A 27,989-nucleotide genomic window follows, 5' to 3' on the forward strand; every position below is an offset into this window, starting at 1 on the left:
GGTTGAGTGCATTACTTATTGTTTTCTTTGAAACAATTGTACCTGCTAATTCCAGGACTTTCTGAAGCTCTCCACAAGTGGTCCTTGGCTCTTGGATAACATCTTCTGATGATTCTTTTCACTCCTCTGTCAGAAATCTTCAGAGGAGCACCTGGTCGTGGCCGGGTTTATGGTGAAATGATGTTCTTTCCACTTCCGGATTATGGCCCCAACAGTGCTCACTGGAACATTCAGAAGTTTAGAAATCCTTCTGTAACCAATGCCATCAGTATGTTTTGCAACTATAAGGTTGTGAAGGTCTTGAGAGAGCTCTTTGCTTTTACCCATCATGAGAGGTTTCTTGTGTGACATCTTGGTGATGAGACACTTTTTTATAGGCCATAAGTTGGGACTGAACCAGCTAATATTAATTTCCACTGACAAGGGGCGGGATTGTTCTGTAATTACTGATAGATTTCAGCTGGTGTCTTGGCTTTCACTTTCTTCATGTGTTCAATACTTTTTCCCTGTAGCATTCCATTTTATTACACAACTTAATTTCTGAAGTTATTTGTTTTGTTTTCTTAGTACAATATGTATGGATTACTTGGGTTGTTACCGACATCTGGTGAAAATTTCATGTCAACAGCACCTTTAGAAATATATTTACTGAGAAAAATGGTGACATGTTCAATACTTATTTTACCCACTATATATATATATATATGGAATCATGACTCAATAATGTAGTGGTCATCTCAAAACTAGAAGGTTGTTGGTTGGATGGCCCCCACTCCTCCACTCATGTGGAATGAGTAAGATAACTGGCAATTGTTTCTAACATGAATATGAAGCATTTTTTTAAAAGTATGTTGGATTTATATGTTGTGTTCCTGAGGCAATGAAAATGCTATAATAAGCAATACAAAATGTTTAATTATACCTCTGGTTCCTTCAGAATCCAGGATTTCCTTTCCTTGGCCATATTTTACCTGCTGTATATATATATATATTTTTTTTTTCAGAGCTTGTTACACATTGTCACTATTAACTGTCACTGTAAGAAAAAAAAAGTTTTTATTTTGTGTCACTGAAAAATAAAAGCAAAGGGGTCTGGAACAAAGCAAGTGTAAGGAAATGCATTTTTGGGTGAAATATGGCATACTGTATATGCTCAAACTAAATTTTATGAGTTATATTTTTCATAATTCATACTGAAAGCTGCTGTGTTGCAGGTGAACTGAAGGAGATTAAGCAGGACATTTCAAGCCTTCGCTATGAGCTGCTGGAGGAAAAGTCACACAACATGGAGGAGCTGGCAAAGCTAGTGAGGACGCTTGAAAAAAATCTCTCTCAGGACTGCTTGATACTAAAGTCTCATTAAAGAAGTCAGGCGACTGCGTTTTTTATTTTACAGAAGCATATAATTAACATATTTATCAAGCAAGACAATTTGCACAAGGACTACTTCTCTGCCTTGGCCTGCTGGGTTAACAGAACAAAGAACAGCTGTTGAGCTTTCCATGACTGTGAAGAAACATTGTTTCTGTTTTGGTGATACATTGCTGAATTTTTAAAAAATATGATAAATATGCACAATTTACCGTTTAGATTTTTTTTTTGTCAGTAAGTACACTAATTCACATACAACAAAAATGTAACTTGAGGGATTAAAATTTATAGCAAAAAATAAATACATAAACCAAAACATCTGTTTTAGTTTGCATGTAGTAAATGTAAAATATTTAGTGAAACAAATTACAAATTATAAATCTTAATTCTCATAAATTTAGTTCTTCATTCTCTTTTTTAGTAACTATTTTACATTTTATTTTACTATCTATTAAACACACACATGTAATTTGTGTCTAGAAAAAATTATAAACCTACATAAAGAAGGTAATATTGCTAGGTAAAAAAAAAGTCTGTTGCTGGAAATTTAATTTCAAATGTCATGATCACATTATCAGATCAACATCATCCCTCAGTTACAGAAAGTTCTGTTCGAACACATTGTTAATAATTTTTCTTTGTATCAAGATCATCTATATTGCGACAGCCTACTTTTTCAGCGTCAAATTCCTTTTTTATCCACAGGGGCTCTTTATGTAATATGCTTTACTTCTTTTTTTATTTTATTTTATGTGTAACAAGAGACGTTCTGTTCAAAAGGTTGCAGTTAAGCTGAACTAAGCATGAGAGGAACTCAGGAACATTTACAGCATGCAGATTTAAAGTTTCACAGTCACGGTGTTTGAAATCCATCACAAAACACTCCAGAGAGAATTTGTTTGACTCTGCGGAGTCTGATACAATAACACATGCTGCTGAGTTGGCAAAGCCTTTTGATAAAGCCTGTCCAGGTCTAAAAAAATAAGCTTGTCATTAAATCCTGGGAAGATTTATTACATTTTTTTGTAAAAGCTTATAAATCATTTTATGTACCTGAAAGGTTCATCTTTGGCCTCCTGCTGTTCACATGTTGCAGTATCTATTACAGTCATGAAACTGTATTTCAGTTCTGGAAATCACTTCGCTGGTCAACCATGGACTTTCAAGTATTGAGGTTAAAGGTCCCTAAGATGATGATGATGATGTCAGAGATACACACCTCATAGTCATCCAAAGTGCGGAGTCTGATACAATAACACATGCTGCTGAGTTGGCAAAGCCTTTTGATAAAGCCTGTCCAGGTCTAAAAAAAATAAGCTTGTCATTAAATCCTGGGAAGATTTATTACATTTTTTTGTAAAAGCTTATAAATAATTTTATGTACCTGAAAGGTTCATCTTTGGCCTCCTGCTGTTCATATGTTGCAGTATCTATTACAGTCATGAAACTGTATTTCAGTTCTGGAAATCACTTCGCTGGTCAACCATGGACTTTCAAGTATTGAGGTTAAAGGTCCCTAAGATGATGATGATGATGTCAGAGATAAACACCTCATAGTCATCCAAAGTAAAAGCAAAAATCCATGCAAATGACTCCAAAGGGGAAGTTAGGGGAATTAGTCAGCTACTGATTGTCAACAATACTGTGTGTGTCATGCTTTATGTGTGTGACTGCTTACGCATTTAGTCACTGAAGTGGACATGATGTATTGTACAGTACAAAGGCAGAGTGAAGTAATGTTTTCAAATGGCTAAATGTAGAAGTTTTGTCACATTGTCACATCTCATGTTCTCTTAAGTCATATAATGTGACGTGTCTATAGAATGTAAAGCAGGCTTAACATTCTTTCGAAAACCTTTTAGATTTGAACTCAGGTGGCAAAGACAGCGATAGATAGACAGACAGACAGACAGACAGATAGATAGATAGATAGATAGATGAAAACAGGTCAAAACACAACCAAAGGAACCCAATCAGTAAATAAACTGACATTTTAATAGTTTAAAAAACAAACAAACATTAAATTACTTTGTAAATGATGTTAATAAGTATTATAATCTGTATAAGATATATATTTTTTCATTTCAACATACAGAAATGCTAAACCAGTGTAAAATAAAATACAGCAGAACCATTACTTGAACAACTGCATTTTTGTGAGCACAAACTAGAACTAATTGCAACTAAGACAAACTTTAACTGTCAGAAATATTTTCTTGTTTTTGATTGTACTTCATTAAGAAAAAATGCACTATATTACGCTCAACAAATATAATCAGTATAAGCTGAAATATCTAAAGAACACTACAAAACTGACAGCACATTAGTATAATAAAATAAGTTTGCAGTATATAAGAAATTTTTGGCTCATAAAGTCAGTTCATTCAAGACATATTTTGTTTAAATTTAGAAGAAAAATGTTAAGGACACAAAAAGGTTCTTATTAAAAAACAGTCGCAACTAAAAGATACCAATTTTCTATTTAACCTTTAGAAATTGTATGGAAAAACAATGAGTGCCAACTCATTTAGAAAAAATTGTCACCAAAAAGATTCAGCAATTACTGAAATGAAAAATGACCTGCATCTACCAAACATGATTCGACTTTTGGCATCACTAAAAAGAAAGTCAATAAAACATACTTCCAAGAATTTCACAAATGTCACATTGGGAAATACATTATCTTCTGCTACTTAATATGGTCACTAATTAATGCATATGGTACAGGTGCAATTCTTCCTCTATATAATACAAATCCATAGTTTCCTTCAGAGCCGTACCGCAACAATGATCAGAGAGTTATGAGCTCATGTCTACAGTTTTGAAAGATCAGAGCCCATCAGCCCATCATGCTGGGCCACATATAAATACAGAAATGTGTTAATACAGTCAACTGCATGTACCTAGATGGTAATAAAATCTACAATACATTTAGGACAAAGGTGATATTTACATTCTGAATAAACTTGATAATTTACAACAGTTAATGATCTGGTTATAATATTAAGCAAAAACTATTTACATTCAGTAAGGCAGAAATGTACATATAAATGATCCCTTTTTTTTGCAGAAATGAATACCATGGATACCATGGACTTTGCTTTTGCCGGTTCTGGCCCCATCAGAAGTATGCCACATAATTATCTGGGATGAGTCCGGTTTTGCCATCATATGTCGCTTGGAGCCAGCCAGGTTCCACTGAGGGATAGACTGCATGAACATAAAAACAAACAGTAAAGAGTCAAATACAGCAGAACTGAGTACACAACATTCTACACAGCCTTTCATGCTTCTGTTTCCATCTAAAAGTAAAGTACTGCTCAAACTGTATCCTTAGAAACAGAACACAGCATGCAGTTTTAAAGAGAATGTGTGGATACCGTTGGAGAAGTGCGCCCCCTGAGGAAAGCTCAGCTCATGACTGTGCTCCGCTTGACAGGAATACAAGGCTTTAGCCTCTCTGTAAAAACACCAGAGATTTAGAGAAAAGACAACTGCGGAAACGTACTAATATCTCTGACAACATCAACAACACACACTTATCTTTTGACCCTGTTGGCTGTTCTTAGTACAGGAAATAGAAATTCAGTTATATTACACAACATTTGAATGCCTGTCATTTAAAAGGTTCTACACACATTTACTTGATTATGTTTTCAGTGACCAACCCTCAGCCTTTTTATATCACATTTGACCAATTTATTTGTGATTAATATTTTATTATTTACAAAGAATGGTAGGAAAAAGCACAAAACAACAACCAACAACACCTGAACTAAACAGAACAAAAGTTTGGGGTGAGAATTTTTTTTAAGAAAATAATTTCAATAATTTTATTTCATTAAATTCATAAAAAGTGTCAATAAAGACTTTTATAAGGTTACAAAACACTTCTATTTCAAATAAATGCAGTTATTTTGAACTTTCTATTTATCAAATAAAGTAATTCTAAACTGCCATAATACTTCAATATTACTGATTTTACTGTTTTTTTGATCAAACAAATACAAAAACATTTTAAATATTTTATCGACCCCAAACTTTTGAACAGTGGGATAGAACAGACCTTAGAGCATAAGTGAAATTTGATCACAACTTTATTGTCTTTCTCAGCTAGGCATTGTGGAAAAAATGTTGAAGATTCCATTTAGGCCTAGAAATAAGTAATAAGTATAAATAAAATGTAATAATACTCTTAGTCTGACTCATTACCTTCCCGTTGTGCGCTGGGAAATCACAGGACTCTCAAAGATTGCTGCCCGGAAGGCCACACTGGGGGAAGAAAAAGCATGGCGCAGTTGATACATCAATGATACATCAACTGAGATCAGTGTAACAAACTGATTTTACATTATAAGATCAGTGAGAAGGTTCTTGCTTACACAGATCCCGGTCTCTGGTAGCCATTGCTGGCTGAGGAGTCCGCTCTGTATCTCACCGTCTCTTTAGGAGGAAGCTCTGGCAGATGGAGGGACTTGAGACCGTCTCTCTGACTGCGTGACACCAGGCTCTGAATAGAGCCGTGACAGCTTCTAAAACCTGAGCGTAACAAAAAAAACACACACACATTACAGATTGGCAGAAATGCTTCATTCATACTTGAGGAGAAATTCAGTGCAAAACTGCAGGGGGAATGAGTTCCGCTGATGGCGTTGTTTATTTGCACATGCGGTTTGTGTGGTTCTAGTCTGTAATGACTTGCTTATGTTCCTCTATTGTAGGTCGTTTTGGATAAAAGCATCTGCTAAATTTTTTTCTTACCCTCAGAAATGTGGAGTGAAGTGAGAGAAGAGCAGGTGGACAGACTGTGTCGTTCTTCCCCATGATCCTCCAGTGTCTCTCCTAGGGTTGTCTGGAGGAGCTCTGAAGCTGGAGAGCTTCGATCACCTGGACTTGTACTCAGCGCTTCTTCCCATTCTCCATCAGTCTTGTTGGCGTCCTCTTTGGAGCTGGAATCGGGGCTGGTGGTGCAAGCCGGGCTTTTGGGCCCGTTGGAGGAGGGAGATGGAGTGGTCCAGCACAGACTCCCTGATGCCTTGTGTTTGGTACGTGACGGGGAGCCAGTCTTAGAGCAGCTGTTCTGCTCCGAAGAGTGAGACGAGAGAGACTCCATACTGCCCATGGGAGTGCTACTCAGACTGCTGCTGAACGTGTCACCTGATGGAGAGAAGGGGTTAGGCTGACACTCTAATAGAGGGACTAATGTCTGTATTTGGAGACACTCACTGTCAGCATCAGCTAGGCACAGGGTGGGAGGGTACAGGCCTCTGGATTTGCGGGACCCTGAGGACAGGCAGATGGCTTTGCTGCGGCGGGCACTGGCACTGGCACGAGACTGAGAGTGAGACTGAGGCTGCGGCAGAGGGACGTTAGGGTCTGGAGCTTGATGAAATATCTAAGAAAAAAAGACAAAAAGGTACTAAGCGTGTTTTTGATCCAACCAAAGAACATTAGATTGAGAATTAGATAAACAAAACTATATAAAGACAGATAATTGGAGTTGAAAAGTAGGGATGCACAATCTATCTGTACCATGTTGGTTTTCACTAGACATACACTATCGTTCAAAAGTTTGGGGTTGGTAAGATTTTGTTTTTAAAAGAAGTCTCGTATGCTCATTAAGGCTGTGTTTATTGGATCAAAAATGCAGTCAGAAAAGTAATATTGTGAAATATTATTGCAATTTAAAACAATGGTTTTCTATTTCTATTTATTTTTGAAGTGTTATTGATTCCTATGATAGCAAAGTTGAATTTTCAGCAGCCATTTCTGTTTTCGGACGATCCTTTCAGAAATCATTCTAATATGCTGATTTGGTCAAGAAATATTATCAATGTTGAAACGAGTTGTGCTGGTTAATGTTTTCGTGGAAACTGATAAAAAAAAATGTACAGGATTCTTTGATGAATATAAAGTTCAAAAGAACAGCATTTATTTTAAATAGAAATCTTTTGTAACATTATAAATTCCTTTACTGTCACTTTTGATCAGTTCAGTGGTCCTTGCTGTATTAATTTATTTCAAAAACAAATGTTTCTAGATTTATTTTACATTATTTATTTATTTTATTATTTGTTTTGTTTTAATTTATTAATCTATTCATCTTTACCTCTGCTAGCATCTAATGCTCACTTAAAGAAAAAACAGTTATAATTTAGTAACACTTAAATGTAATATTTAGCTAATTTCAAAATGAATATCTGATACTGTCTATTATAATGTTGTGATGCCTAAATTCACTTATAGCATTTAGCACTGATTTTAGTATTAAGCATTTTGTTTAATTTACACAGTTTAAACAGAATTGTCCATTTATTGTTTATTGATTATTTTATTTTAATATTGGTGCATCCCTGTTGAAAAGCCTTGTAAGGTTATTCAGAGAAGCAATTCTCATCATTTATTTGATAATTTGTTCCTCTATTGGCATGTTTTCTATTAAAAGATCATTGCTTGCTTAATCACCTTGTCGTAGTTTTCTATGAGGATCTCTACCACAATATTCTGAAACTTGATGTTCATCATGGCAGCAACTGTCTCTTCTTGAGAGCGCATGAGTGTTGGGCCAAAAATCACACCCAGGTTAGACACGGTCATCAGATTCTTCTGATTATGTGTGGAAACCCTGTCAAAAACAGCAGAAAAATAGTTTCACAAACACCTTGGTTAGCATCACCTTGTGGAATTTGAAGTGCACACATGAATAAATGTACTAGACGTGCAGTTTCTACTTCAAGAACCAGAGTGACGTACACATGTAGATGTTTTATCAGAATATCCAGCATCTCTTTATTCTTCTCGGGGAGCTTGTGGACGAGGGCGTGAACAGCACAGACCCTGTAGTTCTGATCATCAGACTCTAGAAAAAAAATAAATAAATAAACCAAAGGCATCCAGTCATTAAATAAGCAAATCACAGACAGACACGATGAAGAGTTAAAAGAGCAAAGAACATGCTAGAACTCACTGACTGCCATGATGAAGTCTTTGTGGAGTCTGTAGGTCATGAGGGGCTCTGCCAGACACCTGCAGGGAACAGAATGACTTCCTGTTTTTCCTTGATAACATGCCATTTTAAAAAATGAAATGTTATGAGGATTATTTAAAAACCTGAGGTAATTCTTCAGGCCGCTGGTGATGGTCTTGTTATCCCAGGTGTCTGGATCAAGGTCCATATCTGCAGGAGCTTTGGCCGCTGGAAGGGTCAAATGAACTTGTGTTAAATGGAATTTGGCTTCAAACACACATCTGGTAAAGGTTACTGTAAATAGTGTGTATTTCTAACAGACAAACTATTTTTAAAACAATACAATAAAATTGTACTATGTTAAAGTCTTCATGTAAAGAAATGTATCAGGTTTCTGTAAGCAAAAAAAAAAATGGTTAAAGGGATAATTTGCCCAAAAATGAAAATTCTGTCATTAATAACCCTCACCCTCATGTCGTTCCAAACCCGTAAGACCCCTAAGAACACAAATTAAGATCTTTAAGAGCTTTCTGACCCCGCATAGACAGCAATGCAACTGAAATGTTCAAGGCCCAGAAAACGCAGTAAGAACATCGTTCAAATAGTCCACGTGACATCAGGAGTTCAACCGTAATGTTATAAAGCTACGAGAATACTTTTTGTGCGCAAAGACAACAAAAATGTCTTGGTACTGTCGTGAATGGCGGCGGACGCTGACAAAGAAGAGAATTGTTGAATAAAGTCATTATTTTTTTTGTTTTCTTTGCGCACAAAAAGTATTCTCGTAGCTTCATAAAATTACGGTTGAACCACTGATGTCACATGGATTATTTTAACGATGCCCTTACTACGTTTTCTGGGCCTCGAACATTTCAGTTGCATTGCTGTCTATGCGGGGTCAGAAAGCTCTCAGATTTTATCAAAATATCTTAATTTGCATTCCGAAGATGATCGAAGGTCTTATGGCTTTGGAACGACATGAGGGTGAGTAGTTAATGACAGAATTTTCATTTTTGGGTGAACTATCCCTTTAAGATTTCTGTACCAAATACTGAGGTCATCAGTCGCTGGACTTTAGAGTTAACTCCACCTATTCTGTACAGCCCCATTGTGTTGATGCCTAAAAGAAAAAGACAGTTTGGTAACACATTATTTTACGGACAAGTTTTCACCTTTAACTAGTTGCTTATTAGCATGCATATTACCGGTACTAGCATATTGGCTGTTTATTAGTACTTACAAAGCACATATTAATGCCTTATTATTCTGCATGACCATATTTTAAATCCCTTAATCTTACCCCACACCTACACTTAACAACTACCTTTCTAACTTTTAATAAACAGCAAATTAGTAGTTTATTGAGGCAAAGGTCATAGTTAATAGTTAGTTAATACTGAGAATTGGACCTTAAAATAAAGTGCAATAAAATGCAATAAAACAGAAACATTCTGTTAGTTTACAAAAAAATTTATTTCATGTAATATCTAAATACACTGGTTGTATAAAGTTAATTAAATAAATGATTAAGCATTACTGAATTAACCTGATTCAATTTAGTTACAGCAATGAAAGTCATATTTTTGTTCAGACATACACTATCACTCAAAAGTTGGAGGGCAGTAAGATGTTTTTTTTAAAGAAGTCTCTTCTGCTCGTTAAAACTGCATTTATTTGATCAAACAGCAACAGTAATATTGTGAAATATTAGTACAATTTAAAAAGCTGTTTTCAATTTGAACATATTTTAAAATGCAATTTATTCCTGTGATAGGAATGTTGAAAGTTTATTAATATGTCATACACTGCATGAAAAAAGGTGAAGATAAAAGCAGACTCACCTCTGGTTTCCACAAGCTCTATACACTTCCTTACAAAATTAAAGCCTGCTTCATTTAGGAATGCTGTAGACACAGAGCGTTTGTGTTATAAATTTGAGGCCAATTCAGGTGAACTATTTTTGAAAATTCTTATGAATTAACATGCACATGGCCAAATGAAACAGTTCATCTCACTGTATATACACCTAAATGACAATTAAGTAGAAGGGAGGAATGAACTTACTTTCCTCTTTCTTGCTCAGAAGTGCTGGAAGAGTGTAAATCTAGAAGAAATCAGAATATGTTTATAACACACTAAAGATAAATGCTATTTAAAGCATATACATTAATGCATTATATTGCATAATCCTTATCTCTTCACATAAAATAAATTATAGGGACGAATATACAAAATACAATTTATAGTTTCACAATATAAACATACATGCACTAATATTCCTTTGTATATAAGAAACCAAAAACTCAGCTAAATAATAACAGTGTAATGAGGGTCAAATGAGTTGAAGCCAATCAACTATAGCTGACAGCATGTGAGTCAAAACAAAGAGTCATTAGCGAAGTGTAAATTCTCAGCTGTCATCTTTTTCCTGTCCATGTGTACACTATCCACTGCCTGGAGTTCAAAGCGCCTGTATAATAACAATTACGAGTCTAAAATGCAAAAAGCGAGTCAGTGGTCTAAAGAAAAAAAGAAAACCTCTTTAAAGTGTAAAAATAAAGACAGTTCAAATGGGTTTCCCTGTCTGTCATCGGTCAGCCAAACAGATACTCTCTACTTGTGCCATTGGTTGAGCCAAGAAAAAAAGACTGCCACCCTTTATTTTCTTTCAAGAAGTTGTAAAGTTCTTGTACTATGAACCGACATATGTTAATCAAACCGAGAGCAGAGTCTAATTTAAGATGGGTGGTTGCTCTTACCGGCTCTTTTCCATCCATGGCCTCCATCCACAGTCGTCTGTTGGATTCAGAGAGAGCCTGAAGGGTGATGATCCCATGTCTGTGGGACACACTGATAAATGTTAACTCTCAACTACTAAGTGCAAGGTGTCAGAATTTTGCATTTAGTTTCTTTTATTTATCTGTTTCGAACCAGGATTTTTAAAAACAAGTTCTAAGCATCATGCCTACGAATAATGAGATGTTTCCAAAGCCTACAAGCCAAATCCATACGCTGCAGTGTAGCAAAAAGGAAACAGATGAATGCAAGCAGTATTATGTAGCAGTTTTTCCTTCACTGCAATTCACCAACTCCACCACAGCATAAGAAATCATATTTTCCCTGAGTCGCGAGGTTGGAGACTGAATGAATGACATGATTTAAAGGGCCAGATACCACAGAATGAAACAAACACACACCTTTCTTTTGTGTTATCAACACTAGCTGTACACAAAACCAGTCAAACAGCGCTAAAATTATGGTATGAATAACAAACCATGGTTCTTATGAACTGGTTCTTTTAAAGGAATAGTTCACCCTGAAAATGTACTACCACCTCAGGCCATCCAAAATGAGTTTGTCCTTTGCAGTGAATGGGTGCCATCAGAGTCCAAACAGCTGATAAAACCATCACAATAATACACAAGTAATCTACATGACTCCAGTCCATCAATAAATGTCTTGTGAAGTGAAGTTTGTAAGAAACAAATCTATCATTAAGAAGTTTTAACTTTAAACCATCACTTCTGTCCAAAATATGAATCCGGGTATTCATAACAACAGTTCCTCCGGTGAAAAAGTCCATCCCCTGTTGTCCACTCACATCAAAATCCACTAACATATTTGTTTAGAACTGTATTGGACTGTTTTTGCTTGAGCTTGATATGCTGCGCATATTTCTCTCCTTATTCAGACAAGATGACTTCATTGGAGAAAGCAATATTATGGATAGGACTTGTATTTTAGCTAGAAGCAACAGTGTGAAGTTAAAAGCATCTTGATGCATTTATTACAAACACGCAGCTTTTCACTTCACAAGTTGATGGACTGGAGTCATGTGGATTACTTGTGGATTATTATGATGTTTTTATCAACTGTTTAAACTCTCATTCTGACGGCACCCATTCACTGCAGAGGATCCGTTGGTGAGCAGGTGATGTAATGCTTAAACTTATTTAGAAACAAACTTATTTACCTCTTGGATGGCCTCAGGTGAGTAAATTTTCAACAATTTTCAATGAATCAGTCAAAAAGGCTGATTCACTAGTTATAAGTCTAAATAAGGGGATAAGCGTAAGAGCAGTTATTTAATTAACAATCACTTATTGTACAACATGTCTAAATTTAAATGAAGTTTGTTTTTTGTAAATAGTGATAGAAAAAACAGCAAAATGTCACAAAAATGTTTGACTATGTTTAAAGCACTGTTATATAGCATTAAAAAGTAACTTAAATACTCCACATTCAGGGGAAGGAAGCTTGTTTTTATTAAAAGCGATTTTATTATTATTAGAACACACCAGCAGTTTAGGATAAAAGTGCAACATACCGATGGACTTTATAGAAACATTGCAGATAACTGAACAGAAACCCTTCACAGGGGTTACCTCTTCAGTTATGAGGAGAGAAAAGAAGAAATGGAAGAAAGGAGAGTATTGAAAATGACAGACTGAAGAAAGAACTAAACACAACGTAACTCTCGTCTCCTGCAGCTCTCAGATTTCTCTCAATGTCATGTGTGCCATTATGTGAACACACCTTTCCACCACCTCAATGTCAAAGCAGAATCGCTTGTCAATAGAGTCAGTCCTCCGTCTGATGCAGGACTTCAGCTTAAACATCTCAGCGGGGCTCATGATCAGTCCATTCTAGACAATACAAAACAACACAAAACAAAAGATATCTTAATATGGGAATGAGAAATTAAAGGGGTCATATGATGCGATTTCAAGTTTTCCTTTCTCTTTGGAGTGTTACAAGCTGATAATAGCATTTAAATGCTGAACATTTAATACCTGTTTTCCTCCAGATTTGAATTCAGAGTTGCTCATCGTAAACATTTTGGTCCCTTTCTCATACATGCAATAATGTCGACTCCACGTGCACCCCAAGGGTCCTTCAACAGAAAACAGGTTATCATTAGTGCATATGAATTGTTCCAGTGAACAAGAATTTATATACTGTATATTATACATCTATTTCAAAATCGGTATTCTAAATGTACTCAACCATTTGGTGTCAGTAAGTTTTTTTTTTTAATGAAATTAATCACACTGAAGAATGGAGTAATGGCTGCTGAAAATTCAGCTTTGCCATCACAGCAATAAATTACATTTTAAATATATTGAGACAGAAAGATGTTATTCTAAATTGTGATAATATTTTACAATATTACTGTTTTTATGGTATTTTTAGACAAATAAATGCAGCCTTGGTGAGCATAATGTCAATTTTTTAAAAATAAAAACACACTTCAATTATTATTTTTTAAACATCTTTATTTCTTAATTTAAAAACTATAAATTTATTTATTTATTTCTTAATGTAAAAAAATATTAATATATGATTTTATTATTAGTTATGACCTGGACATGCTCAGGGGAATACTCACGCTTCTCCTGCACATAGAGGAAGCCCTCCATGGTCCACTGTCCTGGAGCTTTAAAGTCCTGCTCTGCAGACCTTATCCTTCTCATCAAATTCTCAACTTCCTGTCTTGTGCTCTCGAAATTATTTCTTGTCTTCAGAGGGAACATCAAAACAACAGTCGATTGGTTCTAGAGGGACATCACTGGACTCCAAAGTACAATTCCTTCCATATCCAATAAAAACTGGATATTCTATTATACAGCTTACAATTCACACAATCAACAATTTTATGACATGTTTAGCACTACACAATGGCCTTTATACAAACATAATGCCTTTGTTGGCTTATTGACAAACCAATATGTCAGACCAGGTTATCCAAAGGCTCTTACATTCTGCAGGTTGAACTGCAGCTGTTGCTTGTATGGCTCAAACTCATGTGCCAGTTCGTAACCCTCATGGTAAAAGGTGAATAATCCCTGGAGGAAGGCCAGCAGCTGCGAGAAAGACAGTTTGATCAGTTGTATAAAAGCAATAACACTCATAATCATGCAGTATATTCAGAGGTTGTTAGCGATGCAGGATGTGGCTATCATCATCATCTTCTTTCTGATGTTACAAGATGTAATAGATTAAAAAGCAGTGTAGCAATTTCCCCTCAGTAACAGGAAGTCTTCTTCGTATTTCTCATCTCCCCAAACAAAAGCTGCATTCATAGTACTGCAGAAATGGAAATAGGTGTGTCTTACCGGCTCTACAAACTCAAACTTTTTCCTTTCTTGCACTTCTTGGATTTTGAAAACATATTCCAGGGAGGCGTCATAGAAAATCTGTCTTTCCTTATTTATCTGGGTGTCTGCCTATAATCAAAGCATTCAGTGAGGGTAAAAAAGAAATCGTTCCAAATTAATGTTATATTCTGGATATTTTATTTCAATAAAGGAACATTCAAGTTACCTCCTGCAAAAGTGACTCTTTCTTTCTTGAAGACAGGCTTAAGTGCTTCTCCAAAACCGTGTAATACTTCTCTGTCTCCTTGTCAAATTTCTTCTTCCCTTCCTTCAAAAAAAAATAAAAGGTTGGAATTCCCTGCACTGTAATTATTATGATAAATAGTTTTTGCAGAGATAAGATGTTATATAAAACGTTACACTTGTAAACAAACACCATATAGGAGTCTCATGAAAACATTAGGAGAGTTTTCATTTGTTTATTTTCATTCGATAGGCCAAAAACTAATCCTGAAATCTAATAACCAGTAGATGGCAGCCTCACATTTGACTTCAAGTGACACTTAGTTTACATTTAATATTCTGCTGAAAGCCTGGCCTACAGCATTCCGTCAAATTCAAAAGGACATTTTTCATTATTAAAATAATAAATTATATACATTATATATAATATAATATATACATTATATAATATACATATATTTTTAACAGAGCAGCAATTTTTTAAGTAGAAATTATGAATCTGAACAACTATTTATTGTGGATAATTTGACAATCTAGTATGAACCAGCAAATACAGGGAACAAGGAAATAAATGAGTGACACAAAAGCTCAGCTGAACAGGAGTAAAGTGTCACTTCAGGACATGTGTGGCATGCACACGCTTCCTTAGTCACTGAGGTACCATCAGTGATGAGTGTGATAAAGCCGATGATTCTGAGTACCCATGTAACCACAGATAAATCAACAACAAACACAGCGTGTATTTTCAATTCTATGGGAATTCCTATGGCTCTAACTGAGGCTCAGTAAAGTTGTTTACAGTAGACAAAAGATATGCATATTAAATAATGGAAGGACTGAATTTTACAGGTAATTGAGATATTTAGCCATTATGCCTAACAACATATTTTACAACATTCCAAAAAAAATTTTATATATATATATTTATATATATATACATATATGCATATATACATACAGTATATTTGATAGTATGTAGACATAAAAAAAGAAATAATATGCATGTACACTAGCATTCAAAAGTCTGGGGTCAGTAAGTTTTTTTTTTATAATATATTTATTCAGTAAGAATTCATTAAATTTTTTAAATATTTATAATGTTATAAATGCTGTTCTTTTGAACTTTTTTTTTACTCATCAAAGAATCTTGGGGCCAGATTTACTAAACAGGGCACCAATGAGAATCTCAAATCAGCATGAGAGCGCAATCCCATTAAAGCGCAGATGGGAGTGGAAAGTTCTGTGGCTGATCTACTGACAGTGCGCACATTAAAGAACATAGACGCAACCGGATCATTTCCACAATGACCAACAAAATCTACCAAGAGCAGCGCAAATTAGCATCTGGTTTAAGACATGCTTTTTTTTTGGCTGGTAAATAATGGCGCAAATACCAGTAAATTGACTACAGCAAACATTAGCAATAAGGTCAGCCGCAAAAATGACTGGGTCCATGCCTTTTCAGCGCTAATTTTTCAATGTGCGTCTTTAGTCAATTTTGACAGTAGTTTTTAACGCCAAAAGATTGTTTGCGCTGGCGCAAGCTGTTAGTAAATGTGTCCCTTGATCTTGAATCTTGCCATGGTTTCCACAAAATATTAAGCAGCACAACTGTTTTCAATATTGATAATAATAAGAAATGTTTCTTGAGCAGCAAATCAGCATATTAGAATGATTTCCGAAGGCTCATGTGACACCGAAGACTGGAGTAATGGCTGCTGAAAATTCAGATTTGCCATACCAGGATTAAATTACATTTTTAAATATTTATAACACCTATTTACATTAGGCTAAGTGCTTATATGCCGTAGCAATGAGAATCTTTTTTTTTTTTTGAGACTGCAACTGAAACCAGTTTGGAGATGTTTGTTTTTCCAGTTTGACATCAGCCCAACCTTTCCCATGACCCTTTAATGGACACGCCGTCTAAACCACAGACTGGACTGCCACACAACAAACTGATGGAATCTCATTTTTGACATGCTTAGTCCAGTTTCTAGGCCCATCTGCTGGCTAGCAATGACATCACTCTCTTTAGGAATGTATGCTTTCTGTTCTGAGCAGCAAATCAGCATATTAGAATGATTTCCGAAGGCTCATGTGACACCGAAGACTGGAGTAATGGCTGCTGAAAATTCAGATTTGCCATACCAGGATTAAATTACATTTTTAAATATTTATTCAAATAGAAAAGTTATTTTAAAATGTAATATGTTACTATATTTTTTATCAAATACAGCCTTTTACAGCCTTATACAGTACGAGAGCCTTCTTTCGAAATAAAAACTCTTAAAAAATGTATAAATATTATAATATTTAGAATATATAAATATTATTCTTTTTACAGTTATCATTCAGCTGTTTGTTCCAATTCTGACCTACTATTTACATATTATAAGTAGGGAATAGATTATGTGTGACTGTTTTGGTTTGAATATGTGCACACATCTGCGGGAGGTTGAACAGCCAGGCTGCCGTTCCCTTTGGCCTCTATCATGTCTCAATGTCTAAGTTGAGTGAGTTCCTTCGCAGCGCTCGCTTAAGAGCATTGGGCCAAAACGCCCAAATAAGGCATCAAGAGTTTTGGCTCTGGATCCTTGAGCTCAAAAGGCAGCGCTCCAGCTCTTTTAATATGGCTGGAGGGGCCACATTCACAGATCATCAGGGCTCCCATGCAGCACAACAAGCTAATCTCCGAGAAAGAGTAAAGCTTTAACTTTAACGTGCCCTCTTGGACAGCGCTCACAGGCAGTTTCATGTTGGTCAATGTGGCATTACAGTATCTGGCCATAATTTGACTGAGCTTGTCTTCAACAGGTGTTTGCAATTTCCCCCCTTCCTGCAGGGTTTCACAGACCTATACTGACCGTATAGGATCCTGTCGCAGCGTAGGTAAAATTACTTTCTGCTGACATGTAGTACATTAACTCACAATGGGGTTTAAGAACTTACTTTAGCCGCTCCGATCTGCTCTTTGCGAAACTTCTCCAGCGGTGTGATCAAGACGTCATCAGCGTTCTGTATCTAAATAATAGAAAAAGCAGTCAAGTATGACAAACCAACACTAATGAATCATCCATCAAAAACCTTTAACTATATAATAAAACATTACAAAATAATCAATAGTCATTGATGGAAATGTTTGCTTTGTACTTAACAGCTTAGAGACTGTCTAAATTAGCCGTTCATTCTACCTGTATTCATTAGTATAAGGTTTAAAATGGGTAAAAAATATGAGAATTTCACAAACCTACATCAAAAAAAAAAATTTTTAAAAAAAAAAATAAGTCTGAATGGGGAAAAAAAAAAAATATATATCTATATATATTGATTAAATAAAGAAGAAAATAAGAAACACTTGCAATATTTGTAAATACATTTCAAGTTTTTCCATCTTATAAGTTATAGCACGACAAAAACAGCAACATATGCTTAAACCAATGTGGTGAAAGTATTTAAAGTTCAACAATTTCACAGTCTGTAGGGTAAAAAAAACAAACACATTCAACAACGTGGTTCTCTTAATGTGTGAACTCATCGACATTACAGTCCGTTAATAGTTAACAGCCGGCACAGTGCGTGAACGTATCCAAGGAAAATACTTTTATTTACTGTAAAATAACGGCGCTATAATTAGTACCATTTTCATGTAGGCACTCTGAATGGAAAAACACACAATTACATACACTAGTTCCTTTTATACACTTTCCCAGGCGCAGCACGGAGGACTTCATGTCTCGCTGGAGAATAAATAAGTTCCACATGCTTGCCTTTGCTCAGCCGGTGGCAGCACTGACCGTCCATCTCTACAGGCTCCATCCACCCACATCAACATTAATGGAATTTGCACTTACAAATAATAGAAATGTACAGACTCCACGCAAGTCCAGATGCACTCTATATGCTTTAAAAGGATGTAAGTGACAACTTCATTTTTAAGATGTGAGTGCATTTCCTGTTCGGCTCATGGTGCACAGCTGAGTCTTTCCCTATAGTGTAAACCAACAGCATATTTATACTACATTTCAGTTCGGTTTACCGCATATATGTTATACACAAAATGCTAAACTTTCATTTGAAACTTTTTAAACAAGTCAAACAAGCTTGCCTTACACAAACATCCATGACAGGCTTATAAGCATCAGACAGATGAGCTGCACATGGGACATATAAGAGTGGCCACAATAAAGAAAAGGGAAAATCTTTTAAAAATCAACTTTAAACACATTTAGCAAGATCTTAGAAACGGACTCTTTGTATTCATGTATGGTTTTGAAAAATATTTATACCATTTTCAAATAAATAATACATTCAAAATAATTACGTATCTTTATTATTTTCAAAAATGCTTTTAAATGATTTTTATGAATGAATTTTTAAATGAAGTCGCATCACATGATATTTCACAACCTCAACTAACCTTGGCTTGTCATAGAAGGGTCAAATTATCTGATATTTAAAAAAAATTAACTGACTTTGACACACAGTCATGAGGGTCTGCAGGGTATGATATCACTTCCTGTTTTATGTCTCTACATGTTGGTCACACAACATGACTTTAATTTGGCAGACAAAAGTTTAAAAATATTAAAAAGCAGTGAAGCATTTATGTTAACATTTTTAAATAGTAGTAGTAATAATAATAATAATAAATTATACCAAACTACTTACAGTTGCACCACCCTGACAATTTATGTCTCCCCAAGATTATGAAAATACCTTTTAATGCAGAACTTTAAAAGAATATTCATAATAACAGAGGTGTATTAAAGTTAACATTTGTATGAATTGCTTTTTTAACGCATTTATAAATAAATTAATAAAAAAGCATCACGTCATTGACCCACATTGAACTAAACTGAAGTCAACAACAAGTAGGGTGACAAAAATCATAATGGTCGATTATTCCCTTGAAATTGTAATTGCGATTATTAATTACGATTATCACAATTTACATTGAATGATGTTTATACCATATAAAAAAGCATCACGTCATTGACCCACATTGAACTAAACTGAAGTCAACAACAAGTAGGGCTGCACGATTATGACAAAAATCATAATGGTCGATTATTCCCTCACTCATCTCATTAAAGCAAGAGGCCTTTCAGCACTTCAGATACAGCAGAGTGCCGAGCGCTGAGTGCAGACAGTCGCTCTGCTTGCTCAAGAGTATCGCCCGTCAAAACTTCCCATGGCCCTTTTTAGCCAGAGAGGAAACTCACTTCTTACATCAGTCCGATCCATCATGTGGGAAAATGCCTCCCACTTAAAGCAGAGCATGTTGGCAGTGTGCCTAAGATGAAAGTACCTCTGGATATGAGACGGTCTACTAATCTGGCAGAACACAATGGCAGAAGTTCAATGAAACACTACTACAGTTCTGTTTACATAATGATTCACCATTACGTGAGACACAGCCTCTAGACCTGACCGTCTCGGCACCATGCTCCAGTAACACAGAGTACTTCCCATCTGCACTCCTGTGGGAGGGCAATGCATTTACTGGGAGTTATTCACCCCTTGGCTCTGTTATTGTACATCTATGAATGAAAAGGCCCTTGGGGACTTTCTCAGCTTGACCGAGGTGTTTGTCATCCTGAGAGGCCCAGCGCAGGAGCCTGTGAGACTGAAACATAACACAGCCACGGTCTGCAGGAAGTAAAGAAACTGTAGGAGGCTGCTGGGTAATTCTTCCCCTGGGGCTTTTCACACAGCTCCGCAGACCCACTCTCCTTTCTCCAGTGAACAATGGATGGGACTGAAACTGCAGCCTGGGTGCTTGCGGACTAGGGCTGTCCAGGCAAATGCAATATATTTCATATCCTCTTGCACAAATCAAGTCTTTCCTTTGAGTACTGACACATTTAGAATATAATCCACTTTTAGGGTCATTTCTTTTATAAATCTTTTGAACTTTGTACAGTGTAAACACAATTATTACTTTCGTATTTCGATAAAAGGTTAAACCAGACTTTCAGGAATAGCTCAAAACCCTTAATTTATTAATTATAACTTTTATAACTGATTATCTACACAAAGCAAGATAAACAGGATGTGCAATAGGACAGAAATAAACATCTAAATTTAGCGGCTTCTAACTGATCTGATTCATTTATTCATTCAGCTTCTTTTGAAAATTTGATAATCTAGATTTCTGTAATTTTATCAAACTGGATAAACTATTGTAAAATAAATGAAAATCAAACCAACTGACACCCCAAAATACCACAGAACCAAACCAAAAATGCTTATGCCGCTGATGATGTCACTAGATGATTTCACTTGAGTATTTCTTTGTTAAAGGTATATTACAAAAACGAACAAGATGGAAAGTGAAACTGAGGACAATGGACAAACCAATAAACTGATCGCCAATTAAAACTATATTAACAAGAAAAGTTCAATTATAGCTAAAAAAAAGAGAGAAGAAATCTGGAATATTTCTTAATAACTGGCAGGTCTTTTATCTAACAAGTTTCAAAATGCCAAAAATGGCAACAACTGCTCAAACCAAAGTAGTTAATTTTTTAAAAATTCAGCCGTATATGTTCACTTCACTGAGACATTGTAATAAAAGAAAATTATCAATTTTTCTAATAAAGATATACCGTATAATGGGGGACATGAATATGTGGAGCAGGAATGACTCACTAATATGATATTTATTGCACAGGGAAGCATTACTCAGGTCTCTCACTGAGAAAGGAAACAATGTTGTGATCTACAGACTGGAAAAGCAATCATCTGAAGGTATGAGCCAATAACACAAAGTGTCATGAGTGGATGACCTAAGGTTTGACCTCAGCCTTTTTATTAGACATCCAGACACAAGCCCAGAAGCAACAATAGAGATGTTTGTCTTTGTTACAATAGAGGCTGCTGTCTTACAATCACACCATTACAGCTAATAACTTGGGTTGCGTTTACAAGACTTCAGTTTAGATTTGGGCAGAAGTCATTCTGCTCTATAAAACGGTGACTAATAAAATCATGACATGTTATCACAAAAAAAAGGTTTGTCCAGAAGAAAAAAAAATTCAAACAGATCACTTAAACATTATATGTACATAAATATCAAATATGGCTGATCGCAGCTATCAGTAGATACAAATATGTACATTACCATTCAAAGGTTTGGGGTCAGAGGAAAGAACTTATTAAAGGATTAAATTGATCAAAAGTCACAGTTAAGACATTCATAATTTTACAAAAGATTTCAATTTCAACTAAATTCTATTTTTTTTAACATTTTCTATTCATCAAAGTATATTCTATTCATAAAAATATATCACCGTTTTCACAAAAATATTAAGCAGCACAACTGTAAACAACATTGATATTATTTTTGAGCACCGAATCAGTATATTATAGAATTATAGAATGATTTCTGAAGGATCATGTGACACCAAAGACTGGAGTAATGACTGCTTTGCCATCACAAGAATAAATTACATTTTAAAATGTATTAAAATATAAATTTTTTTAATAATATTTCACATTATTACTGTATTTTTGACTAAATAAATACAGCCTGTGTGAGATTTGCCAAGAAAATTAGCCCAAATTTTTGAACGGTAGTGTATTCAAACTATATTATCAATAAAAGAAATGTACAGAAAAGTGTCTCATGAATCCCAAACAAAGCTGCATGTTTGTTAACATGTGGTATAGGGTCAGCAGTGAAGCACAGAGGAGCATTGTTTTCCTGGTGAGGTCTTTCACTGCTGTACTATGACTAATGATCCACCAGCTGCAGCAGTGAACGGCAGTAATATTCCCTGGCAACACGCTGCCTCTTGCATAATGCCTATAAAAGCATCTATTAGCAGCTGCAGCTGATGGCAATGAAGATGCTACGCTGCTGGCACTGATGCTGCCACTGATATTTAAGAGAAACAGCATGAGTGATGCACTTGCAGATCTATGCAGTTTACCTTCCCCCCTCGAAGAGTCATGACCTACAGAAAGCATCTTTTTTGTAGACGGCCTGTTTCTCATAACACACAGAGTTGACTGCGGAACTCACAAAAACTCTCCCTCAAAAGAGCACACACTCATGGGGCTAAACCACTTGGCTAGAAGTGTGCTATGAAACTTTAACTATGTGTGAACAATACCACATAAAAGGAACAATAAAGAGACGACTACTAGAAAGCAAACGATCACTATGGCTACTTCATTTATGAGGTTTGCGGTACTTCTGAAGTAGACCACATCATGTGGTGTGTTTATGGCATCACTGAGATGTTAAACCTACATAACCTGAAGGAATAGTCCATTCAAAAACTGAATGATTCATTGAAAGGCTGATTCATTGAAAAGACACTTCCATTTTTTTTTTAAAGAAAAACTAATTCTTTTGTTCAGCAAGGATGCATCAAATTTATCAAAAGTGACAGTAAAAACATTTATAATGTTACAAAAGATTACATTTCAAATAAATGCTGTTCTTTTGAACTTTCTATTCATCAAACAATCCTGAAAACATTAATCATGGTAATATGAAAATATGAAATGTTTTTTGAGCACCAAATCAGCATATTAGAATGATTTCTGAAGGATCATGTGACACTGAAGACTGGCTGCTGAAAATTCAGCTTTGCCATTACAGGAATAAATTTAAATATATTCAAAAAGTAATTTTAAATTGTAGCCTAATAAAATTTCACAATATTTCTGTTTTTACTGCATTTTTGATCAAATACAGCCATAAGAGGCATAACAGACTTCTTTCAAACACATAAAAAAATCTTATAGGCCTAGACTCCATACTTTTTGAATGCTATAGTTTTATTTTTAGAAACAAAAGAACAGAAACAAAGCAACTTACTAGTCGTCGTCTTTCCTCCTCCACCGTGTTCAGCAGCTGGGAGAATTCTTTGAATGACTGGGCTGTGATAAGAGAGAAAGAATTCCAATCATGAATCATCAGCTCTGGATCTGTAATTACTCTATCAGCACATCTGATTTTGCACTTTGAACCTCTGGCTTAAATGAAATACAGAAAACCTGCATATAATATTAGCTACGCAGAAAGAAAAAAAAACCATGGCCACCCAACAACTGATCAATGCACAAAGGGGTATTCAAGAAACAGCAGACCACATGTTCAAGATGTAAAAATGTGAGAGTAACATAAAACATGTTTCCTCTATGAGCCCTGCATGTGTGCAACATGGTCAGTCGTAGAAAAAAAAAGGAAGATAAATAATTTCAAAAGCTGAAATGCATGTTTTACAGTGATCCATTACATTTCTGACAGTGTGATTGTTAATGCTAGTTCCTGAATATGCCTTGTAGTAATGTTTACAGAACATGATACTTAAAATATAATCCAGACGCAGGCTAAAACCAGCACCTGAAAAAACATTTAAAACAGAAATGTGGGAGAAAACAGTGATCTAAAATAAACTTCTGTTGAAAAAACCATGGCCACCCAACAACTGATAAATGCACAAAGGGGTATTCAAGAAACAGCAGACCACATGTTCAAGATGTAGAAATGTGAGAGTAACATAAAACATGTTTCCTCTATGAGCCCTGCATGTGTGCAACATGGTCAGTCGTAGAAAAAAAAAGGAAGATAAATAATTTCAAAAGCTGAAATGCATGTTTTACAGTGATCCATTACATTTCTGACAGTGTGATTGTTAATGCTAGTTCCTGAATATGCCTTGTAGTAATGTTTACAGAACATGATACTTAAAATATAATCCAGACGCAGGCTAAAACCAGCACCTGAAAAAACATTTAAAACAGAAATGTGGGAGAAAACAGTGATCTAAAATAAACTTCTGTTGATATTATGTCATGCTACTAAAAATCACATGATGTTGTGATTCTGAGATTGTGCTTTTTTTTCCTAAACAAAGTGCACTTTGGCCACATCACTTCCTGTTCTGGGATATACAGCATTTTTCTGTTTTGCGATAAGCAGGGTCCCACCTCTCAGTCCCCTCTCGTCATTCTCTGGGGATTTTATCCAATTAGGAACTCAGATAAGAACTACTTTCAACTACTTTCTATTAGGAGTTCAGACCAGCAGATAAACACACTCTCGGTCATTTAAAAATCATGTTACAGCAAGACAAATCTGCTTTGATGCGTAGCAGGAGAACCACAAATCCGCAGAGATGCACTTAAAAGGACATGCCAGGCATGCATGAAACAATACTTATCCTGTTGAGATATTCATATCACATTCGAAGATCTGGTATTATGATTTATCGCAAAACATACTCTACTGTTCAAAAGTTTAGGGTAATTTTTTTTTTTTTTACTGTTTTTGAAAGAAGTCTGTTTTGCTCACAAACGCTGCATTTATTTGATCAGAAAGTTAGTAAAAATCTTACTACCCCAAACTTTTGAATGGTAGTGTATGGTCATTATTACTGGCAATCAAAACCAGTATCGCCAATACTTATAAACCTATTAAATGAAAGATTTTTGCACATTTTGATGATAAAAGGAGTAACTGTATAAATTTTAACATTAAAATGTTTAACAATAAAACTGCAAATTATCAGTCTCACCAGTCTAAATATCTAAAACTGTTATGACCAATATGGGCAGCCAGGGCCAGAAAGGAACATTCTCATTCCTTGCAGACGGTTGTTTGGGTTCATGGTTTTCTAAATGCCAGGCAGCAATTGTCTCAGTCTGATAAAGAGCCATCACTGTTGCGTTTGATACTATGGGGCTGAGGTACAACAGCAATATGCAGTGTTCTCAGCTTTATTAGACATTATTTGTTACTGCTGATGGGTGACTGAGGACGGCAGCTGCATATAAAAAGCTGGCATGGAGACATGGACATTTTAGAGACTGTTTCAGTTTACATCACTGTTTACAGCTTAAAGGGATAGTTCACCCAACAAATGAATGTTCTGCCATTATTTACACACTCTCCTGTCATTCCAAACCTGTATGACTTTCTTTCTTCTGTGAGACAAAAGAGTTATTATAGCTGAATGACCAAGCTGATTATTCCATACAATGAATGTGATCAACCTGAATTTTCAAGGCAAGAGATATATAATGCCTTCAATTTCAATCTGTTTCTCAAACAAAGCTGTTATATGGTTTCAGAAGTCATATGAACTCAACTTTTTGGGCTTGACTACTTGTTACTGGTTACCATACTGGTTCAGAAAGACATAAGTGTAAGTAAATGATGACAGAAACTACATTTTTAGGTAAACTATCCATGTAAGAAATGGTATAATTAACTAAATCACATGAATGTTTATATAATTTTCTTCTTGATCATTTGCCAACCACTTACCAATGTTAATCTCATCATCTGTCTCTGCATCTCCGATGCATTCAAACTGGAAATCCTGTAGGGACTGGGAAAATTTCTGCACAGCTGCAGATAGATCTGTCAAAGAGACAACAAACAGAGTTATGTGATGGAGCTTCCTTATAATTTGAGCATATTCATTATTATTATTGTAATATTATATAAGCAGTGATTTGTTCAAACTAAAAGGAAGGGGATGACATCTCAAATACTTAGTCAATTAAAGCATTAGTGCAAAACAAGATGTAGGTCTTTTTGGGAAGACATTCACTGCCTTTTGTTTGTTACAAAGGCCCGAATGAGCCTTTTGCCGGACTGCTTTGTAGCAGAGAATAAAGAATAAAGTTGTGAAAGAGAATATTGTTGAAAATAACAAGAAATAGTCAAAGCTGATTGGACCTAAATGTTCAATGACTAAGACTAGTGCAAAGCAAATATATCTAGAGGAAGGCAGGAGGAGCCATGCTGGTGAAGTGGCTGATAACAGCATATCTAGCAGAGACTTGTCTCCTTTCTGATATCACATCAGATCCCAGCTGAATAAACAAGCATTAAATGATGGCATACACCAACCCTGTACATGCCCACTACTTCTTCAACCTGTGTGATATTAGAGTGGTTAAATGTGTGTAATGATTTGCTCTATGAGATTAAATATTTAATAAGTCTATGAAGACCCTTTACATATGGAGCTGTAGTTTTAAGTAGTTAAATGAAATGTCTTTAACTAACATAGGCCACACACACACACACACACACACACACACACACACATATATATATATATATATTCTGAGAATCCTGATATATTTACATAGCAAAACAAATCTGAGCTTTCTCGCTTATAAACCTCAATAAATTATAGATTATCTTACATTTAAAAAGACACACGACCTTTAACTTACTTTTAAGCGCACTGATAAGCATATTTCCATCTTTGATTAGTTCCTTGATGAATTTATTAGTACGATCCAGCTCAATTTCGTGGCATTTGAGTCGCTCTCTGAAATCAGGACTGTCCAGAAAAGAATCACTGAATTCCAGCGCCGGGAGCCCCATTGTGAAAGTGCGGATGAATGAAACAGTGAAAGGAACCCTACGAACAGCTTTAATCCTCGGGAAAAGTAGATTTCTTAATAGAGTAAACTTTCCACGGTTACGAGTCCCGAAACTCTGTCTCCCGAAACCCCACTTCCGGCATGTTGTTTCCCTGCTCTATCACTGAGAGGTTCAGAAGAGCGAGAAAGCGAGTGTAGCGGTGACTCCTACTGGTCTGATCCCGCTCACCTACAGTAAAACATGAGGACATGATTAGGCGACTGTGCAGTGTTTGGTATGTAGGCTACTACACCCTCCTGAGGTGACTCTAGAAGTTGTATGTCTCTGTGTACAAGTATGAAGGATTTACAGGACAAAAAAAAAGGAAAAAAATATTTAAATTTTGGAGGGTTGGAAGGTAACATTTAATGCTGTATTTTATTTGGATGGATATAAAGTAATCTGAGTCATCATATTTTCTTGTTTAATTTGATATAAAACATTTACAAAAGTGTTTGATCTACATGTTAGAAAACTAGAAATGTCATGACCAGAAAGATTGAACAAAATGATTACAGGCCACATTTGATAGAACTGATTATAAAAATAATTATTTTAATTAACAATTAATTCACACAGATTTTAAGTTTTACATTTAAACATTAATGTTTATAGTGGAACTATTTAGTATACTATACTACACTGTACTATAGTAGGCTATGTACTAATTGGCTTACGATATAGAACCTCTTTCAAAAATGTACCATGGTAATTATAGTTTCGCTGAAAAATACATTTAGAACAGGTATTGGCACTTGTTACTTGGTATCCACCAGTGAAAACAAAACACAAAAATACAATTAACTATTTTAAAAGTTCACTTTTTGATTGAATATATCATATTCATTTTACTAATAACATTAACCACATCATGATAATTTGCCAGAAAATGTGGTTACTATAGTGC

At 35.4% G+C, this 27,989-nt stretch overlaps 2 protein-coding genes across 5 annotated transcripts in view; one reads left to right on the forward strand and one right to left on the reverse strand.

Annotated features, from left to right (window-relative positions):
- trpc6a (transient receptor potential cation channel, subfamily C, member 6a) overlaps nt 1-1,551 on the forward strand; it is a 10,246-nt gene extending 8,695 nt beyond the window's left edge. Inside the window, exon 12 of the mRNA XM_016526219.1 lies at nt 1,215-1,551. Coding sequence (XP_016381705.1) covers nt 1,215-1,363 — 149 coding nt within the window. The 3' untranslated portion in view covers nt 1,364-1,551. The remainder of the gene's footprint in view (nt 1-1,214) is intronic.
- A 2,079-nt stretch (nt 1,552-3,630) lies between these two features.
- LOC107718960 (rho GTPase-activating protein 42-like) lies at nt 3,631-27,239 on the reverse strand. Of its 4 annotated transcripts, XR_001637475.1 has the most exons (26): nt 26,890-27,239; nt 25,967-26,062; nt 23,513-23,574; nt 17,632-17,703; nt 14,663-14,764; nt 14,455-14,565; nt 14,098-14,202; nt 13,728-13,857; nt 13,132-13,232; nt 12,875-12,984; nt 12,666-12,725; nt 11,098-11,176; nt 10,403-10,442; nt 10,180-10,242; nt 9,384-9,458; nt 8,482-8,566; nt 8,339-8,397; nt 8,125-8,230; nt 7,837-7,996; nt 6,598-6,766; nt 6,133-6,528; nt 5,754-5,910; nt 5,584-5,643; nt 4,752-4,831; nt 4,310-4,581; nt 3,631-4,264 (listed from the first exon to the last, which is right to left on the reverse strand). XR_001637475.1 is itself a non-coding variant. In XM_016526216.1 (25 exons), the coding sequence occupies exons 1-25, from the start codon at nt 27,041-27,043 to the stop codon at nt 4,493-4,495; spliced, it is 2,721 nt and encodes a 906-aa protein (XP_016381702.1). In that variant the 5' UTR covers nt 27,044-27,239; the 3' UTR covers nt 3,631-4,492. The 4 variants fall into 4 exon arrangements, 3 of the variants coding, with proteins under 3 accessions (XP_016381702.1, XP_016381704.1, XP_016381703.1); XM_016526216.1 differs by having other exon boundaries at nt 3,631-4,581; XM_016526218.1 differs by lacking the exon at nt 12,666-12,725 and having other exon boundaries at nt 3,631-4,581.
- Between the last annotated feature and the right edge of the window lie 750 nt (nt 27,240-27,989).

Source organism: Sinocyclocheilus rhinocerous, unplaced genomic scaffold, assembly GCF_001515625.1.
Source record: "Sinocyclocheilus rhinocerous isolate Xijiao unplaced genomic scaffold, SAMN03320098_v1.1 scaffold753, whole genome shotgun sequence".
In the NCBI taxonomy this organism is placed as follows: Eukaryota; Metazoa; Chordata; class Actinopteri; order Cypriniformes; family Cyprinidae; genus Sinocyclocheilus; species Sinocyclocheilus rhinocerous.